The following is a 17629-nucleotide window of genomic DNA, read 5'->3' as shown; positions in this document are numbered from 1 at the left end:
CAAAATGATTCGTTTTACCACAGTCTATGCATATCTGTCCAATGGCGGGACATTTACCTTCGTGTGGAAATGACAGTCCATATCTGTAACAGGTTTTCTTTTTCTTTGGAGACAGGACATTGTGTCCCTCGGCCTTGTACCTTGGCTTACTTTTCGTGCTCATGACCGACACACTTTGGAAAAACTCCTAAAATAATCCCTAGATGGTCCTTGTGAGTGACACACTCCCCCTTTCCAAAATCGTGATGCCATCCACGTGTTCTGGCTGTGAAAGTTTTAATCATCATGTGCAGTCTAAACAAGGTGGCAGTGACCTCCTTCTCAGATCAAGGCCCCTATTAGACAATGATTCCACCTTTCTGCACCTCATATAAATTACACACATCTCTGCTGAACAATCAAGATGTCTCCTGGGGATCATGAAATACAATACCCAACTAGTGCTATGTGAGCAATGAGGGAAAAGTTAGTTTCTGCTGATGAAATCTCCTCCCATTTAATTCCTCTACTGTACAGGAACCTTTTGATGCTGGGGAAGAATTCGGGTCACTGGCTGACCAATTATGTTTCCTAAATTGATCTCTGTGAGCGTAGAGGTGTCATAAGGCTCTCAATCTTTATATACAATATTAAACAATATACATCTCATAACCCTTTTATCAGAATAAAATCATTAACATCTGAATTCAGAGTTTGGACCCCAAATTTGAAAAGATTCGAAAATAACGGACCTCTGCAGTCACTAACAGTCCAGAATTTATGATTTTATGTACATTAAATTGTAGGGCAGGGGCACCTGCAGGCAAAAGGCTTTTGTAGAACACAAATGTCACATGAGATATGTTTGGCTGAGCAGAATAATCCTACTGTATGGTCTTCTACCTCAAGCGCAACTAGATACTATAGTCAGCTTGTACTGTGCAAGTAACTAGGGTTTGGCAAATCCCTACTCCCTCCTGCCAAAGGGTTAAAATTTTCCATTTGAACAATGAGGGAAACACTGTTCTAGCAGCATGTGGAATGTTTTATGCCAGCAGACGTTCCATCCAATCAAAGGCAAAATACTTGAGGGAACAACTTCAGGTATATGAATTCTTATGCGCACCTAATTTCAAACAATTCAACTGCCCGTATTGTAGGGATTCACCTAGCATAATGTCCCAGGAGTGGCGTAAAAGGCTGGATATCACCTCCGACCCCAATACTTTTTTAAAAAATGGTGAAAAAAAGCAGTTCTCTTTATTCATCTAAGAAGAGAATAATTTGTCTCTTACGGTCACAGCTTCTGCGGATAAGCCGGCAAACAAGTCACCACTATACCTAAGGACCTACATTTTTCAGACTGCTGAATGACCCACCAACACCCTCTATGATACGGGTAAACAAAGAAGAGAGAGAGAGAGACACAGGGCTGCAGAAGAAGAGACAGAAGAAGGAAAGACGGAGAGCATATATATACCCGAAAGGAGCGAGACAGCCAGGGATGCAGAAACAATAAAAAATACAACAGCACCAGAGAGGCAAATGACCACTTCAGAGAGACGGCCAGGGATTAGACAGAAACTCATGACATAACAAGGAGAGAGTCAGCCGGGGCACCAGTCGTTAAGGGAGACACTACTAGAGTCTTGACACCAGGTGATTACACTGCCAAACGAGGAGAGACGCTCTTGAAAAGGGCACAGCATCGAGGAAACAAGCACACAAGTGGTGCATGCGTGCTCGAAAACAAGGCCGGGAGTTGTGTGCGCACGCTAAAATAAAATAAAAAAACATGTGAGTGGTGCGCGTGCGCGCAACGTCAAAAGTGAAAGCAGGCTGGCGAGTGGTGTGCGATGTGTTCGCACCATGACGAGAGAGGAAAGCCAGATTGCGATTCTGTTCGTAACTCTGTGTGTAACTACACACTCTATGCCAGACAAAAAGCTGTGGTCAGCTTTTTAAAGCCACACACTAAATGTCTTGTCAGTACAGCACTTGCGCTGGCTCAGGCGATACCTGAAAAGGAGGGCATTTCGGACGATTACGTTCCATCTCCGCTTCATCAGAGTTCCCTACTCCTGGGGTCATTCCTTCCACTTGATCATCTGCTTACATGGAAAGATCCACCACCTTTGCTCACGCAAGGAGGCCTGCCAGCTGTTGGACATTCCGGCTGAATCCCCAGAGCGGCCCCTCTGGTAAGGGGTGGGGAGACTAGAAGACCATGGGTCGCTCGCTAGCTCGGGTCCGTCAATGGCAGAGAGCGCCGGGCGGTGTTGGCATCCCTCGGTGAGGATTTCTCTACCCGAGCATAGCCCTGATTCTTGTCACATTTCCTGATCACTGTTTTTGATATGAGCCTGCTCTCCTTCCAGCCTTCTCTCTTTATCTTTCTGAATGGGTGGTGGGCCCTGGGGGGTTTGGGGGTGCGAGGTGGGGTGTCAGTGCCTCTTTCACCTCTCTCATGGTTCTTCTTGCCCAGGACATTGATAAGGTTTACTTCGTTGTGTTGAACATTTGTTAGGTTTGTATTGTGATGTTTGGTCTCCCGCCACTCCTGGGTTCTCCCGGGGAAGGTCCAAAACAGCTACACCACAGTGCCACTTGATTCACGGGCTACCACACTCCCCTTCACTCCAGATTGCAATTGCCTTTAGATTCACATTATAGTCTCTTCGATGGCCCCGGATCTTCAAATCATCACACTAAATGTGAGGGTCTCAACAACCATCTTAATAGACGCGCCATCCTCTCTTACCTGGAGTATTCTGAGGCCCACATTTGCTTCTTCCAAGCTAGCGACACCTATAGGCCCCACTCCAGGGCGTTCCCCCACCAGCTCTGCTCTTCCTATTCCATCAAGTCAGCGGGGTGGCATTCCTTATCGCGCTTACCTCAGCTGATAATAAGATAAGCAGGGACAAGCGGGGCCAACTCTCACAACAGGTACAAGAACTGAAGCATATCCCTCAACGGACTAAAGCCGCCGGATGTGGCAAAAGCTCGAGACTGCGCACACTCAGCTGTCCGGCATTGACTTAGACAGAGCAGAACACGCGGTGCTCTGAATGCGACACGCCTTTCATGTCCTGGGTAATAGATATGGGAGGCTGCAAGCCAAAAGGCTATCACCCAAGTGCAGTCATCCAGGGTCTCGGTGGTCGGTTCAACTGAGACAGAGCAGACTGAGGACCTGTATATAGCCAAAATTATTATTATTATTATTTATTGTACTTGTAGAGTGCGCTATCACCTCAAGAGGCATCCTGGCGCTGGCAGTAGCAAAAGCAGAGAGGAAGGACAGTTGGAGGCGGCTGAAGATTAAGGCAAGCGTGAAAAAAGCCAAGTTTTTAGCTGCCTTCTAAAAGCAGGTAGATCATCAATATGCCTAAGTTTCACGGGCAAAGAATTCCACAGCTTAGCCGCAGCCACCTTAAATGTTCTGCCTCCAGCTCTAGATCTTTTAAACCTGGGTAGAGCCACCACCCTGGCCAGAGAGGAGCGCAGATACCATGAAAACATCCGTTGGAGGCAAGCCGGACCCAACCCATGAAGGGCTTTGATGGTCAGACACAAGGACTTGACGGTCACCCTCTCCCTCACTGGGAGCCAATGTAGCTGCGCCAAAGCCATAGCAGAAGAGGATCTCGGAGGCCAGCCTAAGGCCAGTTTGGCAGCTGCAGACTGAAGTCTCTGAAGCCTGTCCAAAAGATAGCTCTGGGACTCCAGCAGAAGGGCGTTGCAGTAATCTAACCTGTTTAACACAGTGCAACGTACCACCTCTATCCGTGCCGTAGGTGGTAACAAGGGCAGGAGGGCGAATAATTGCCATACAGCTGGCTACCACCTTAGAGACCTGCGCCTCCAAGGAAAGATCACTATTGATCATGACCCCCAGGTTCCGAACTGCCCTCAACGGCTGAGCCAATGAGGTGAAGTCCTTCGGCCAAAAGTTGTCAGGTAAGGAAGAACTTATCCTAGGCAGAGGGCAATAAAGCACCTCGGTCTTCCCAGAGTTAAATTGCAGCGAATTGGCTTCCAGCCATTCTGCAGTGGCTCGCATGCAGCTGTGGAATTCCTCCAAGGGGGTAAGATCATTCCCCTCCAAGGACAGAATCAGCTGTGTGTCATCAGCATAGTTGACAATTTCGATCTAGCATTCGTAGCCAGACAAGGGATGCACTGGTTGCTCCCTAGACAAAAATACACGCCAACATGGCTAGCCATAGAGGAAACCATGCTGAACAACACTCAGCCACTCACACTGCTAACATCAAACAAACAAGCACTCAACAACAACCCGATCCTAAAGTTCACAAAACAGGCGCTACTGAGGATAGACCGTAACCTAGAAATCAGCATAAAAAACTTGCAGTGGGGGACACTCTGGTCCAACCACAAGATTAAATACAGGCGGAAAACATTAGACATGAGTACATGGAAGAAGCGAGGAATTCAGTTCCCAGCACAACTAAAAACGGAAGGAACGCCATACACTTTCTTTTTTTTTTAAATCTTTTTATTGGAGAAAAACAAGAGGAGATATTACACAAATCAGGTGCCATACTATAGAATACATTACAACAGTAGGTAGGTGAATAGGCCAATGCAGAGAGTTAAATACACAGGAGTATAAGACGTCAACGTAGATAGGCATATGAAAAAGGAGAGACAATACGATAAACAAACCTCGTTAAGCTGCAGTCTGCAAGACCCATCCACCCATGATTCAGGATAATTAAGAACAAAGTAGACACCCAGATAAGTGAGAAAATAGATTCAGGATAAACAACCCACCTCTCGTAAAAGGGAAAAAGGAAAGAAAAAGGCCATAGAACTAAACAAAGACAAAATAAAAAAACCCTCCCCAGACCCCCCACCCTGCACCCCTGCAATGGCTACGGCCTAACCCCACTAGCAGCGTGCCTGTCGCCCAAGAACGAAACCTAAAAGAAGGAAAAGAGTGGAGGAGATATCAAACAGGCCCCCGGTCTCCCTTACCCCCCGCCAGAAGCAACCCACCCCTAAATATAATCAAGACAGTATAAGGCTATGATTACAAGCCAACCGGGGGAGTTTGTGAGAACCACCCAACTCCCACATCATTATAGGCTACAAGTCCCGTATCAAATGAAGCTATTTTATCAAACCCAGACAGTCAAATTCAACCCTGGCCACTCCGATTTTTCGTGCGAGCCCTCTCCGCTCGAACCGCCATCTCAATAGAAGAATCAAAACGCTCAAAAAAGTCAAAGTCAGTACGGTAGGATCGAAACCAAGATATTAGTACTCGAAGTCCACAAGTCAAACGGAGATAACTGTCCACCAAAGATAAGTCACAAGAACGTGGTTGAACCAAGTGGGAGGAAAAGGATGATGAATCACTCCGATAGTCACTGAAGAACTTATTATGGCGTATAAAATAGTCTATGTCCATCTTGGGCGGTATCGGCATTAAGCATAATGAGCTTATGGTAGTCCCAGGCTCGCTAGCTGTTGTTTGGGAGCCGACAAAAAACACCAAATCATGCTTCCCCACGGGGCCCTCAGTTTCAGGCATACCCTGCTTCGCGGGTAACACAGCTTGTTTAAAACCTATCGAAGGGTCGTAGTCCGGTCTCAGGCAGATATTGTCAACTGTTACGACCATTTTCTGGATGAGGGCGGTGACCTGCGAGTGGAGTGCCCCAATGGCGGCCATTACGGTCTGCAGCGACGGCGTACATTCCACCCGCTCCATCCCCTCTCGCGAAGCGACAGAGCAGGTCTTGAACCCTGGAGGTCGACTACTCCGGGGTAACAGGCACAGCTGGGGCCGATGGCATCGGTGGGCGCTCTCAATCTCGCAATAGCGACACCTTCGCCTCCAGCGAGGATCCAAGCCTGTCGACCCCGGGAGCCTAGCAGAGTCTCCGGCATCGGACCCCCGACCACAGCAACCGGTGCGTCATGCCGCTGTATCTTCTGAATCAACCGACCACAGTATCGCCATCCATACCAGTCAGGATATACTCCACTTCGGGAGACCGGACGCCGCCAAAGTCCCGCGGCCCATGTTGTTCAACTCCACGGATGGGTTAGAAATCGAGGCCTCGGCTTCCACGCTGGGTTAGGCCGAGAATGAAAACACGGCGTATCTTCATCATTTGAGAAGATGGGAATCTCGGGATTGTACCTTTAGACTCAGGAACACATCATGATCACAGGAGTCTGGTGCGAATTCAGGATCAATATCAGGATTTACGAGCTGCTGGCGGAGGTCGGCGGAGCCGGGAGCTTACACGGCCATCTTGGTTGCTAGCGTAGCTCCTCCTCCCATACACTTTCACCACCCTGAAGAAAAAAAAACACAACCTACCAGAAATAGAACTCTATAATTACCTTGCTATCAAAACAGCCTTAACGAAATCAAAACTACATAGACAAACCCCATCTATCTTCCAGTTCATGGAAAACATAAATAAGACATGGCACCAAGTCTCACTTCTATACAAGCTACTCCGACCCGTCAAATCCAAACTTAACGACAAAAAGACGGCCTACTGGGAAACCCAGACAAAATCCAAACTGACAGAACAGGAACTGCAAACACTGCAGAGCCCTGAGGAACCCCTTGTTTGTTGGAATGGGTTCTGGAGGCGAATGGGGGGGCCACAACCTGGAAGGTCCTGTTGGAGAGAAAGCAGCCATGTTGTGCAGAAGAGAGCATTAAGAAGAGAGAAGATAGAATGAAAGGATGTGGAGTACAGGACAGAGGATAAAAGCAGACAGGGGGAGGCAAGATGTTGCCCGCCAGTGCGGACGTGTAAGACAAGCGTTCTTGCCGCTCATGACTCTACAACTTCATGGATACAATGTTGCAAGACTAAGATTCGGGACGCGAGATACAGAGTACTCCTGTTCATGAAATTTCTCTGAAAGTTCCTACTATTTTCTGCAAAGCTGGTTTCGTAGTAGCAGTCAGTGGCTTCTGCAGACTCTCCGGTGCAGCTGTGTGTGTGGGCGGACCTGAACCAGCTAGGCGGGTGTCTAAACGCCGAAGAAGCGTTGAGGAGGACGCGGTTGGCTTGAAACGCGCCAGGAGTTCTCTGATCGTTTGCGGGGGTGAGACTATTGTCAGACGCCTGAAACAAGAATCATGCCCCCTAAGGGAGGACTTGGTAGACCTTGGGCGCAAAATAACGCGCGGGACGCCGCTCAAGACGTGGAAGGCACAGGAGCTGCGCTGACTACGGGAGTGAAACCAGGAACTGGGACCACCGGCTCAGAGGCGAGAGCTGGCGGCGCTTTGAATGTATTGGCGCTGTAGAGAATGGAAAGCCTCCAGATCGCGCTGTTAAGGGAAAAGACGGCACCAGTCATGGGATATAAATACGATATATGCATGATATTGGCCTAGTATATACAATATAACCTTATAATCGCACGTCAGCATCACTTTATATTATTATATTATTGTATCTGTAAATGATTCACTTGCCCACCGCTTAAACCTATTGACATGATTAGAGCCATGATTGTTTCGTTTCTCCATTGCAAGTACTGTTTCCCTGAAACCATGTGATTAAACTTTCTGCACGAAACTATGATAGCTGACTTAGCTATTTGCTCTGCTTGCTAGCCTGTAGCTTAGGGAAACCCAAGGTCACACCTGCCCTTCATGTGGGATACGCACATTCTAGCAGAGCCCGTTCTTGTACTCCCCGAGCTGCAGATAGACAGGGAGGCACCTTACTGACCTGCCCCCGGAATAGCTTAAGCTTAGCTACTAGCAATCAATTGTGCCTTATATGGGTCTTCCTGCTGGCTCACTGACAAGTTGTATCTTTCCTAGTAAGGTGACATTGTGGGATGTGTGAAACCTATATATGCTTGGTATCAATTGTATGTAGTCAGTCTCCTCTGCGCACCTCTGAGGGTCGTGTAGACTGAGGCTCCCCTGACAGGGTTTGTATTTGCAGAATAAACGATTGAACCTTCTCCATTGCCAACTGACTTATTGCTTATGAATAAGGTATATGGGCTATTGGTGAGTATAGTCCGTTAGTGTAATATTTTGCTTCCTTCACCAGAAGTTAAGAAAATACCGGCAATATTTACAGCTAATAAAGAAAAGAGACGTGGAAAACAACAGCCCCCTCTTTCGCCCCCTTTACCTTTAATTGCTATTTATACTGGACTTAGTCAAGGGGATAAGCATGCTGTCGCCAGTATGAATATGAGCAAGGAAGCAGAGGCAGTGGCACAGAACGTGACACCGACCCAGGAAGCCTCAGGGACCTTGATTGAGGTTGGAGAACATGGGCTGGATATGCATATCAGGGACATAAATGCCTCAGGATCTCATCATGATCAGCTGACAGGTGAACAGAATGGGGACATAATATCTAAGACCAATGTAGAGGGTGCAGAGGCTGGCGCAACTGGTGGTCAGCTACAGATGCATGATACTGAGTCGGGGGATTATTACGCTCTATCTGAACAATCAATGTCGTCTTGTGAAGAGCTTGTGCGTCAGTATGCGGCACAAATGAGTGTTAATGAAGGTAGTGATCATAGTAGTTTACTGCTGGAGGAATCGGGAGAGCAAAGTGAAGGAAAGTCGGGTACAGTTTGCAAGTAATTAGAGCTGACATTGGTGGATGGGGGGGGCAGTGCAGAAGTTTTGGGTCCAATACAATCACACTAACTTGCTGAAGAAGATATCTCCCTTTCACTAATCTATCAGTCTAGAATGTCTCACCGTACTGAAACGAGGAAAGAGAGTCAGAGAATGCAAAATATTTGAAGAAAGTTACAGAATTCAGTTCGGAGAATGTCGAAGTCTCATGCGGACTTTATCTCTCGATTCAATGAGGCTGAAACCCGAATCTCCAACTTGGAGGATGATTTAGCCCAGCAAAAAACTGTGACTGCCTCCTTTCAAGCAGTCAGGGACGACACAGCTTGGTAAATGGTGGACATCGAAAATCGGGCACGGAGGAATAACTTACGCATTCTTCAGATTCCAGAGGGGAAGGAAGGACAGGATCCTCGATGCTATATTGTGGAATTATTTAAAAAGGCTTTCCCTGAACTTTCTAAATGGGACTGGGACCGAGAAATTGAGAGGGTGCATTGTTTCCCCTTCACTCGACGCACTCCCTCTAGTGCTGAGTCTTCAAACGAAAAACCTAGAGCTTTCCTTATTTCACTTAATAGTTTTTGGGCACGTGAGGAAGTTTTTCAGCTAGCTCGTCCTTATAAGAAATGATCTGGGGTAATTTTGAATTCTTCGTACAACCTGATTTTTGCAGATTTACATTTGAACTTCGGTGGCAATTGCGTGAATTGATTGCTCGATTTCAGGTCAAGGGAGCTCAGTCCTATCTGCTGAATCCCGCAAAATTGAAAGTAGTTTATAAAGATCGCACTTATTTTTTAACTAATGAGGGTTCTGATAAAGAGTTCCTGAAATCAATTTAATGGAGGGTTTATGTTGAGTCTGTGGTTGCAACAGAGAAACTCGTTATGTAACACAGGGGTATGTGTATATTGGCATAAATGTGTTTTTTTCATTTTTTGTCTTTATGAAGTTTGGAAGGTACACATGAGTACGAATATTGGCAGAGTCATGGGGGTAGGCAAGGGGGTATACGCCTGTCTTCATCTACAGGACAATTAGTCCTAAAGCTTTGTTTCAGGGGGGGTGCAGGGGAGGGATCCTTTGGGGTGAGAGGGGGGTGTGAAGGGTGTGGGTCACAAAGGTGGGGAAAAAAGGGTAAAAATGCCAGTTTTTCGAGAAATAAATAACGAGAATTTTCGGCAAGTACAGAGATATTGGGAAATGTATAGTGTTAATTTGTATTATGAGACAGAATTAACAAAAAGGCTAATTGGTCAATCACTATGGCAGCTAAGGGGTAGAAATATGCACTTAGACTGTCTCAGGGTTAAATAATTGGAGTAAAAAAAGTTGCGTCACAGCAGAATTACGTAATACTCAGCATGATATTGTCTGTCTTCAAGAGACGCACATACCCTGGGCACAAAGGGCAGTTTTTGGGATGCACACTGGCAGTGGCCTCACAGCAATCATCTATGATTAGAGGAGTAGCAATACTAGTTAAGGATAATAGGGTTACAACGGGTCGGTGTTTAGCGGATAAAAGTGGCACATGGGTCATTGCGGAATGTAGTTTGGGTGAGGCTAAATATACAGTTTGTGTTATATATGGATCCAATTTGGACGATGCTTCCATTTTCGAAGAGTTACATTTTGAATTGGCATTATGGGGGGCACCGTTGATCTTATGTGGGGACATAAATATTAATCTAACAAATTTAGACCTACAGGAAGGACCACGGGGATATTATGGGCGTAAACCGCTGGTGTTTAAAGCCTTGTTTAATCTTGTAAATGATCATGGTTTGATCGATGTATGGAGTAACTTAAACCCGACAGACCCGGGGTTTACCTATTATTCTTATCTTCACAAAAAGTTTGCACGCCTGGATTTTTGTTTCTTATCTGTTTTTTTAAGGGGGGATGTCGCAATTCAGATTTTCCCGAGGATTACGTCTGATCATTTTCCGATTACATTGATTCTTTAATGTTACTACTCCGTATTTGCCTATGAGGACATTTTCATTTGATCAAAAACTCTGTCAAATTGAGAATTTTAAAGAACATATGTCTAGGTGGATTAGTGAGTTCTTCACTAATAATAGAAATTCAGTTCATTGCGCTACAGTGTGGGACTCATTCAAGGCATGCTTCAGAGGTGGAGTGTTAAGCTTCGTATTTCGACAAAATCGGAAGAAAAAAAGCAGAGATACAGGACTTGTATGTAATGCTTAAGAATGCTGAGGGTAAGTTAAGTCAGGGGGTTAGATCAAGAGCAACTAATATCTCAGAGTTAGAAGAAGCCACTGAACAGGTATAGGCTAAAACACAAGGGATCTGGAACACTGAAAATGCCCGCAAGTACTTGGCGAATAAAAAACAAATGCATGAATATGGGGAAGCTGTGGGCCGCTGTTTGGCATGGCGGTTACGCAGGAAGGAAGCTATGGGCGGATTAAGGCTCTGAAAGATAAGCATGGGGTACTTTGTCAGGAACCTAAAGGGATCTTATTGATCTTGCATCAATTTTACACAGATTTATATACTCAACAAGAACAAGATTACAGTCACTTTATTAATCTACTTGATGGGGCTACGACACAACTAGACTCCAGTGATATGGCACTGTTGGATGAGCCTATCTCAATGGAAGAGGTAGAAATCGATGTCAATGGCTCGGCTATGGGAAAGGCTGCCGGGCCTGATAGATTGCCCACAGAGATTTATAATTTTTTTTTAATCTAATTAAAACTGATATGTTGAATACATTCAGGGCTGCACAGGAGGGATGTGCCCCGAAATCTTGGGCAGAGGCTACTATTGTAGTGTTCAATAAAAAGGGTAAAGACCTGGAACTGGTTGTTTCATACTGGCCAATATCACTGTTGAATTGCGATAGTAAAATGTATTCTAAGATATTGGCCACTCGTATGTCTAGAGTTATTAGTACTTTTGTCTCGCGGTCCCAACATGGGTTTATTACAGGACGTAACACAACTTCGCACATTAATACGGTAGTGACACGGTTTGAAGACGCACATGGTGAGAAGCGGGATTTGGACCTAATCCTATTAGACGCAGAAAAAGCGTTTGACCGCGTGGAGTGGACATACCTGTGGAAATTAATGCGGCATTTGGGCTTTGGTCAACGTTTCCTCACAGCCCTTCAGGTTTTGTACACTTCACCGGTCGCTAAAATTACGGCTAAGGGATTATCATCAGAGACAGCGAACATCACATGGGGCACCCGACAAGGGTGCCCCTGCTCACCGTTGCTGTTCGCATTGTACATCAATCCATTTATCGAGCGACTGGGTACTAATGCTCTGATTAAACCTTTTTTGGTACTTAACACCACTAATTCGGTATTTGCATATGCAGATAATGTTGCAATAGTTACTTCGGATCCCTATTTGGCACTCCAAGAGATAGAACGGCTGGCTACAATTTTTGGTCAAGTATCAGGCTATAAATTAAATGCAGCTAAAACACAAGTGTTAATCTCAGAAATGGTTATAATGGATGATGTTCGAAACGAAAAAGAAGGGACATACTTGGGCATCAAAATTCGAGCATCGATGCAGGAAATAGTGGAGGTCAATTGGGTTACGTTCGTAGATAATATTCAGGATTCGCTAGATAAGTGGTCACAACTTCACCTCACATTAATTGGTAGAAGCAATGTTATTAAAATGAATGTATTAGCTAAGGTATTATATGTGTTTAGAGAGGTTCCATTAGAATTCACCACACTCCAACTACAACATTTACAGTCTATTTGTTCTAAATTCTTGTGGGCACCTGGTAAACCGAGAAGGGCTGTGCGATTCTTGACTCTGCCAATTGAACGTGGGGGATTAGCAATTCCTGACTTTGCTTTTACTTTTACACATGTTTTCTGTTAAGAATGCGTATACTCCTGACTGGAGAAGATATAGGTAATGAGGCGGAGGAGGCCCCTTCAATTTTTCAAATGTTGTTAGGACCAGAGACACGACAATGTCTATTTAAAGAAATAGATGGAAGGAATTTTAAACGGACAAGGTTTACGGTGTTAATAGCGGCTTTCAATGTTTGGAAAAAATACGAAAGTTATGTCAAATCGAGAAATTATCTTGGTATACCCCTACTAATGCTATCAAACTTTACCCTTCATTTTTTGGGATGGTGTTGTTGGGTGGCGGGTTAGAGGCGTTGTTCAATTGGGAGACTTTGTAGGCACAGATGGTTCTTTAATATCTTTTGCAGATATGTCACAATTGTACAATTTATCGAAGTCACAATTCTTTAAATATTTGCACATTTGTGATTTTAAGTTACGGAAAAAAATTACATTGACTCCCAATCCAGTTGTAAAGGCCACTCAACGACAAGCAAAAATTGGGCAAGTGTACCACTTATTGTTATCATAGCGAAAAGATGACTTAGAGAAACATGCTGGTAAAGGGTCTGAAGCTTTGAGGGTGGACAACTTATCTTTGAAAGATGCTATTTTAATGTCAAGGGAATCATTACTTTCTGTCAATTTGCGTGTGCAATGCTACAAAACGTTCTTCAATTTGTATTATACGCCGGAACGTATGTCTAAATGGAGAACAGGAAAGATGGAAAATGTTTTCGATGTTGGGGGGATAACGCCGATATGTTACATGTTTTTAGTTGTGGTCATCTGGCGAATTTCACTGTTAATATAGAACAGTTTTTAAGTAGAATTATTGGGATATCGATTGTTATAACTTCCACAATTATGCTTCTGGGTTTGGGGCAGCAATTAGTGAAGGGTGCCCCCCTATTCAAACATCGATATCTGATATTTAACGTGGAGATACACAATAATGCCTGCCTAGACAGGCGCCTGTCGTCCTGCCCTATGAACATTTACCAGCCAGTCACCATGCAATGTATGTTATTCTTTTTATTTTGAATTTAACAATTAATATTGAGCCCACCTCCTGCAGGGTCAGAAATTGTAGTCCCGGGCCTGCGAAAGAAGTGCAGGTGCTGAGCACCTGAAAGCACCTGCTCAAATTAAGCACTGGGTGGAGCCATCATTCACCTTGCCAGGCACGGCCTTGCTCAGATCAAAGAGTCACCCCTCTCCATGCTCTGAATATTGATCTCTCGCTCCAGCCAGGTCTGACCCAGCTGGCCCTGCTGCTCCAAAAACAGACGACCAATACACATACTCGCAAAGCCTACAGGAAAGATCAGGCAAGAAAATACAGCGTCTTCCAGAAGAGCCATTTTCGAACATGGGATATATAAATGGTTCTTACTAAAAGGTGTATCTCAATGTCCTGAGCATAAACATATCAAACTCAAAGTTACTATCAGGTTCTGGGGGTTAGATAGGATTATAGAAGGTAATCGTCAACCTGCCCATTCTGGCCAATGAGAACGGATAGCTTCACAATAGTAACAGTGAAATGGAAGGTCGCTATTAGAACATGCTATACAGACCTAGGCATTATGGTTATCCTAATTCATACATCTTTACACGGGGAGCATTTGTGCTGTGGCACCGATTAGCAGTGGCACGGCGCCCAGAGCATTTAAATCCAGGCAACATAAAAGATAGGAAGCGAAAAGAGGAAGGGAGACCCACGCCAATGATGCCAGGTCTAACAAAACAAAATTAAAGCAGCTGTTTAAAGCAACAAAGGGAACGTTGGTTTTCATTCTTCTGCTCTATTTTGCTAGCTTACTGTGACAAGCAGAGAGAACATGCTTATTTCTTCAACTCCCTAGAGAGAGGAAAGGTGGAATTGTGGAATCTTTCTGCATGTTTCTACATGTTCCGAGGTACTGCAGCTTTTTTATGACTTGTATTGAACTGTTTCTAATATCCCACATGTTTTTGATGTGTTTAATTCTGCACTAGAGGCGTTATTTTTATTCTTCATGTTTGCAAACATGTTTGCTCTTTCATACGAAAGAGCGAGGCAACAAGGTTTTAAGTGGTTTGTGGGAAAGGTGATGGTGTGAACATGTATTATATGAGATAAAGTACCACCTGGCACACATTATAAGATTTTTGCAAGTCACCTCAGGGTCCCATAACCTTATAAAGTAACTCTGCCTTCGGCCTCATTCCTGTATATAGTTATGGAACTCCTCACTGACATGCAATATCCTTATAATGTGTGGCCGGAGGTACTTTATCCCTAATATATTTTCACTGAATAAGGTTAAAGTGAAATTATAGTTGGTTTTGTTATAACACCTTAATGGATCTTTAAAAAAATAAAACTTTAAAATGTGCTTAAAAAACAAGGGCAAAGTGCATTTATAGATAAAACTTAAAACTGATCAAGCCACTGCAATATGCAAGTTATAGTTAAAACCACAATCCATAACTCGCACTACGGGTGTGCAAACCCTAATCAGCATTTTACATGAGATGATGCGATGACGCTTTACATAGTTAAAGAGTTTACTAAAGGCAGGATGCTGCTGTAGGGAGATCATCGCTACTTTTATCTTCCCTTAAAACCATTCGTAGCACACTTGGGACTGAGCTAGAAGGCGGGTGGGTGAGCTCACAAGTCACATAACAAATCACTTTGTGTATCTGTCTATCATGAGGAGGTGTGCACTCCTGGAGAACCCTGCAGTGACAAGAACATTCCTGGTTGTCCCGGCTGTTGAGGCTGAATACAGGCTAGGATTTTTATAACAGGAACTGGAGAGGACTGTGTTTTACCCAATGTAACTGTGCAAAAGGAAACACTTCCCTCTCTAGACTGTGCATGTTGGTTATTCTCAATTAACACCACATCACTTGCATTCGACTATTACGTTTGATTCCGGCCAGTAACTCCTCCCATGAATGGCTCTATTTCCAGTTCCTCAGCCTGGAATGGGGACGGACAAGGAAGGACGAGAGCTACTGGCCTACTTCTCTCATGCAGAGTCCCATAACCAGGCCTGTTCCTGCACAGGAAGGATGCAGTCCTGTGTGGAAACAGAGGCGGAGAGTGCAGGGACACATCTGCACCCTGTGTACTCTGGAGGTCAGTATCGCTCAGGAGGTTCCACCCAATCCCAAATGATCCCCTTGGAGACTTTCTAAAATCTGCCCATATGCATTTTGAAGAGGTTACATGTGTTAGTATACTCAGCGTGTCCATTTATAGCGAAACACATACCTGGGGTGGCTTTGGACGGCAATAAATCTGACTGTGTTGGTCCTGTCTCCATTGAGTCTGAGGGGGCGTCTTCATCTGCAGTACTTGTATCCAGTCCTAGGCATGATGGAGGCACAGGCTGACCCCGCTCTTCAGGACAGAGCAGTTCTGCCTTGCAGTTCTGATTTTGATGCTGTGATTCAGGGTGCAGTGGTTCGATTATGTAGCTCTGATCTGAACCCCGTGCATCTGCCCAGGTCTGTTCTTGCTTGTCGTTCTGATCTGGTTCCTGTGCTCCAGGAAGCACTGACTCTAGCTCGTAGTTCATGTTTGGATACTGCGCATAAGAATGTTCCTGCTTCAAGTATAGGTGTTGCTGTAGACGCTGGGTTTGTGGTGACCCCAACTCATCAAAAGACAACAGCCCAGACTCTAAGTGTTCGTCTGATGACATCCCATCAGGTGACACGGGTTGTAGGCTGCGGTTCTCCTGGGGATCTTGGAAATCAAAACACATCAATTCTTCTTTCAAGGGATCATCAGGTCCGTCCCCATCTGGCAGCGCGGGTTGTATACAGTGGTTTTGCTGTGGTTCGTGTCCTTCAGGAAATAGCGGGTGTGGGCAGAGGTTCTGTTGCTGGTCGCAGCTATTATCAGACAATAGAGATGGTTCTTGCTTCAGGGGCTCATCTGGTTCCCTCTTTTCTGGGAACGCCGATTGTATGCTTTGGTCTTGCTGTGGTGTCTGCCCATCAACAAATTCCGGCTGAAGATAGAGCTTTGACCCCAGTGATCTGACCGGAGGATCTCTCTGAGGGTGCCTGGAGAAAGTACAATCCTGCTGTACTCCATTTCTATCTGGAAACCCAGGTTGCAAGCACTGGTCCTGCTGTGGGTGACGTCGATCTGGAAACACTGGCTGTAGACAAAGGTTTGGCTCCTCAGGACGCCCTTGAACATCAGTTGGCGAGGAGAGCGTACAGTCCTGCTTTGGTGCATGCCCATCATAACACACTGTCTGAAGACACAAGCTCAGTACCCCTGGCCTGTGCAGTTGAGGTGTCGCAGGAGACCGGCTAACAGCACAATCTCTAATGCTCGCCGGACAGACCATCTCCAAAGACACTGCACCATTATTTAGGGAATCTTGATCCTTTTCTATCCAGATTTTCTTAATCAGCTCAGCGACTCTAGAAGGTACGTCCTCCACAGTATTCATCAAGTTATCCAGTTTGGCTTCCAACTCCTCCAGCATGGATAGAAGGATAATGTGGGGCAGGTTCTCTGACAGCAGTTCCAGGGCCTGGTCCCTCTGAGCATCATTTCGGGATCTTGAAGTTGAGACGTCATGGAGAGGTAAAGACGAGACTGTGGCTCTTACGGATTCACGTGAACATTGCGCTGTCACTTTCTTTTCTGGAGCCCGTCTTCTGCCCATTCTGGTAAATTGATGTTCAAGTCTCAAGTGTCTGCAGAGGAGAGGAAAAGAGAAAAGACAACACGTTATCACAGGAAAACTATATCAAAATACTCCTTCCTGTCTCACCAACCCAGTGTGATCAGAGGAAATTGCGAATTTCTAAAACCAGAAAAATATTCAATCATTAAAATTTAACAATATCCATTACATAGTTCATATATTATGAAAGGCACGGATTTGAAATGCGGTTCCAACACTAGGTCTGTTCCTTGGTCTGCTCAAATTGCACACTTTTATGAAAGAAATTGATACTGTAACAGCCTCGCAGCAATGAAAGGTTTATAATACCCTAGCAGACAAGACTGCGCTATCATCCTCACTTGCACTGTACACCTCTCTTTTGCAGTATTCAGGTCAGTGACTGAAGCACACGCCAACATACCAAACCTCTACAGGATCTACAAAACGCTTGTAATGTCACTGCATATATAGAGA

At 45.1% G+C, this 17629-nt stretch overlaps 1 protein-coding gene across 1 annotated transcript; it reads right to left on the bottom strand.

Moving 5' to 3' along the window:
- Positions 1-8721: 8721 nt before the first annotated feature.
- On the bottom strand, positions 8722-17152 carry LOC147736726 (uncharacterized). The gene is made up of 2 exons (XM_086952684.1): positions 15736-17152; positions 8722-8729 (listed from the first exon to the last, which is right to left on the bottom strand). Exons 1-2 carry the CDS (start codon positions 17150-17152, stop codon positions 8722-8724), a joined length of 1425 nt encoding a protein of 474 aa, XP_086808810.1.
- Positions 17153-17629: the final 477 nt, after the last annotated feature.

The sequence above is a fragment of the Lissotriton vulgaris genome, chromosome 1_2 (genome assembly GCF_964263255.1).
Source record: "Lissotriton vulgaris chromosome 1_2, aLisVul1.2, whole genome shotgun sequence".
NCBI lineage: Eukaryota > Metazoa > Chordata > Amphibia > Caudata > Salamandridae > Lissotriton > Lissotriton vulgaris.
The sequence above is the reverse complement of the archived record's forward strand: the minus strand, read 5'-3'. Positions and strand labels throughout refer to the sequence as shown.